General features: G+C 43.9%; 1 protein-coding gene across 1 annotated transcript in view; it reads left to right on the forward strand.

Moving 5' to 3' along the window:
• Positions 1-3863, forward strand: part of gli2 (GLI family zinc finger 2) — a 59921-nt gene that overhangs the window by 43274 nt on the left and 12784 nt on the right. Inside the window, exons 7-8 of the mRNA XM_015396545.1 lie at positions 2169-2279; positions 2491-2631. Coding sequence (XP_015252031.1) covers positions 2169-2279; positions 2491-2631 — 252 coding nt within the window. The remainder of the gene's footprint in view (positions 1-2168; positions 2280-2490; positions 2632-3863) is intronic.

Genomic DNA, 3863 nt, shown 5'->3' on the forward strand with positions numbered 1-3863 from the left:
TTTTCATGCTAGTCTGGATCCAGACTGTTTTCATGCTAGTTTGGATCCAGACTGTTTTCATGCTAGTTTGGATCCAGACTGTTTTCATGCTAGTTTGGATCCATACTGTTTTCATGCTAGTTTGGCCAATAACAGTGTTAGTGTGTAATTGTATTACTTTTCCCTCTCTCCTTCCAAGCTCCTCCATTTTCTTATTTTTTTTCCTGCTGTAATCCATCTCCTTCCATGCACGTCCTTCAGTACTACGATTTACTGAAACTTCTGATATACGCACTGCTGCCCCCTACTGGACTGGAGTGAAACAGATTAGCAGAGAAAAACAAATCTATTTTCTGCATCAGTGCATCAGCAGAGAGGAAATGACCCAAGCCCGTACCATGATACCACCCCAGATCCTCTTCTTCCAACAAACATCTGGATTTCTGATCAATGATGCTCCATCTCAGAATATCAGAGGCGAAAGGAGCAGATCTCCCCTCTGAGGTGAACATTAGGGTTCTTGTCTGCTCCATGAAGTCTGGATCAGAGCAGGAAGAATGTTCTCCAGGGTGATCCGTGTTCAATGAGGTTCTAGCAGTTGGTGTTTTATGATTCTTCTGGATGCAGAACCATCAGAAGAAGCTCAGCTGGTTAGTTTGGAGTTGCTCCATGAAATTCCTCACATTTCTCAGAGGGTTTGATAATATTCCTTCTCATCTTCTGAACTTTCTAAACAAGCAGCTGAACCAGTTTGCTTCTCAGAGACTCCTGCCACTGGTCCAGATCAGAACTACAAAGATCTGTTTGGACTCAGTACCAGCTGTAAATATCTGCTGTCTCTGGCCTGAACCATGCAGCTCTGTCTCCTTCTGTCTCGTCTTTATGCTGCCGCCGCTGCATATGTCAACATCACATCAATGCCGCCGTTCTGCAGCTTTGGTTCTGCTCAGAGCGCCTCCACATTTATGCAGCTTTATTAGCACTGATCAGAACCATACTGGATGAAAGACACGGGGTCTGGGTGGGATTAGAGGACCCCCTCCAAGGTTGGACCGTCTCCAATACGCTTCAGCTCTCGTTTATATCAGCGCTTTCATTCTGTGTCTCCATTAGTCTTTTTGTCGCGTTCAGTGGGTGGATCAAAGCCCCCCCCCCCATTTTTAATGCAACAGACCCCAGCTCTGCATCTGGTCCAACATATAAAAGGGCAATAAATCCTCTTCTTTCATATTTCTGTGACGCCTGAAGGATTCTGAACTGTTGAGTCTAAACATGATGCACTAGTTCTGCTAACAGCCCCCCCCTGGTGCTGCTGAAATAGCTGAGCTATCTGAGAGGAATCTGGTGTTTGAAAAGTCTAAATAAATTCTTTAAAAATGATCTGATGAGTAGAAAGAATTCATCACTGGATGAATCATGCATAGTAATGGAGAGGTTAGTGGATGGTTGGATCCTAAGTCCATCGGTATGAAATGTGCCCACAGTCCAACAGACGTGATTCAGAACAAACATCCAGGCCTGGTCCTGTTCTAAACTCCGGTCTGCCACAGTTTCAGATCCAGGTCATGGTTCTGCCTCATACCTGGACCTTCCGAACCTCATAAGCTGTTATTTGCTATGAAACTGTTATCGCTCCACATTATGATAGAACAGGATGAGGAATCCTGGATGAGCCCCCAATAAACCGTCTGATTTGAAATAAAAAAAAGAAATGAGACAAATCTCTTGAGAAACGAAACAGGGATGAATTTATATCCTGGAACTGACTGAACCGAGAGCTTGGATGGTGTAACGTGGTTCTCCCTGCCATCAAACCTCCACTCCTACCTTTCAAACTAGCCAGACAGGCTCCTTCTGGTTGGCAGCGATTGGTGTCGTTGTCAAGACTACACAAACCAAGACCAAGGAGTAATGAGACGAGGACAAGACCTTATACTTATGTCTCAGCCTCTAAATGTCTCTGTACTCCTTGGTCTTGGTTGTTTTGGTCTTAACTACGACACTAAAAGAGATTCATTAAGAATTGTTTTTTTCAGAAACTACTTTATAGGGCAGTTTCTCTGCACCTTAAAGCTGTTCCAGATTCCTGTGAACTGACAGGATTTCTTTTCCTGGTTGTTCCAGAGACCAATGCAGGAGTTTGATGATCATCTTAATCTAACTTCAGGCTTTTTGTGGTTCTTCTTCAGAATGCCAGTGGAGATCCGGCGGTCAGCAGCACCGTAAACCAACTGAACACCAAGAGGACAAAGGTGAAAACGGAGGCAGAGGGTCCAGTTCCTATTTCCCCATCCTCTCAGGTAGGAGCATCAAGCTGTCCTCATAAACACCTGAACAGCTGCTTCAACAAAAACACCTGGAGACCAACTTTTCCTCCAGGGCCTCATTGGCCTCCAGTTGGTTTTCATCAGTTAATGAAACCTTGATCTTATTTTTTATTATTGATCATTTTACGCTGGAACTGATCAGATGTCAGAGATGTAAAACTGTAATATCTCTACTGTCCTCCAGGAGCAGGGAGGGGGGGTCCTGGACCTGAGCGAAGATTTGGATAAAGATGAGTGCAAGCAGGAGCCAGAGGCCGTGTACGAGACCAACTGTCACTGGGAGGGATGCTCCAAGGAGTACGACACCCAGGACCAGCTAGTCCATGTGAGCTCCACCTTCAGCCGCTTCCACCTGCAGCCGCTTCCATCTGCAGCTGCTTCCACCTGCAGCTGCTTCCATCTGCAGCTGCTTCCATCTGCAGCCGCTTCTATCTGCAGCCGCTTCCACCTGCAGCCGCTTCCATCTGCAGCCGCTTCCATCTGCAGCCGCTTCCACCTGCAGCTGCTTCTATCTGCAGCCGCTTCTATCTGCAGAGCATCTTCAGCCTCTAAGAACCAAACCAGATAAAACCAGTCGGTTAATGTCCAATAATCCAGTTAGGAAAGGTTGAATGTCACAGCTGAAAATCTTAATCCTTTATAGATCACTCAGTGAAATACTTTGAAAATTCAAATTTCCAGCCAGTATTGTTCTTGGAATCCAGGACCAGAACTTATTACCTTTGGAACATTAAGAAAATCTGGATATTTTAATGGTTAAATATTCCCTCAGTAGGATGCAAGTGATCAAAATGCTAACTTGCCCTTTAAACAGTTAATGTTACATCAACAGTAGAGTGAAGCAGGGGAAAATAATTCATTTTACGGAGAAGAAAGTATATAAAAATAATATCTGGACGTGCTGATCGAAGGCTGGGCGATAAGGACTAAAATAAAACCTCTGATTATTTTAGTTTTAATTCAAATCACTTTTTTTCTGATTTCCCCGCCTCCTTATTAACATCCCTCCAATCACAGCGCTCTGTTCTGCATATTTACATTAAACACAGATTATTTTTAAGTAAACTTGAAAATAACACTGGTGGGGAGCAGTGGCCGAGTGGTTAGGGCATAGAGCTGAGAATCCCACAGACTGACACTCTGGGTCCCTGAGCAAGACCCTTAACCCCACACTGCTCCCCAAGGGGAGGGGTTAAATGCAGAGAGGGAATTTCTCCTTTGTGAGATCAATAAAGCTCAATTTCTTTCTTTTTTTTTTTTCTTTTGGTTAAACTTCTACCAATTAGAAATATGTTATAAATTCAATTCTATTCAGTTTATTTCTATAGCTCCAATTCACATCATGTCATCTCAGGTCACTTTCCAGTTCACCAGATCATCCAGTCAGATTGATTCAAAGTTTTCTATCTAAGGAAAACCAGCTGATTGCATCGACTCATTGACGCTTCAGCAATCCTTCACTCTGAGCATGCTTGTAGCGACAGTGGAGAGGAAAAACTCCCTTTGAACAGGAAGAAACCTTCAGCAGAACCAGGCCTAAACGATCTTTCATAAAAT

Source organism: Cyprinodon variegatus, unplaced genomic scaffold, assembly GCF_000732505.1.
Source record: "Cyprinodon variegatus isolate N-32 unplaced genomic scaffold, C_variegatus-1.0 Scaffold804, whole genome shotgun sequence".
Lineage (NCBI taxonomy): Eukaryota > Metazoa > Chordata > Actinopteri > Cyprinodontiformes > Cyprinodontidae > Cyprinodon > Cyprinodon variegatus.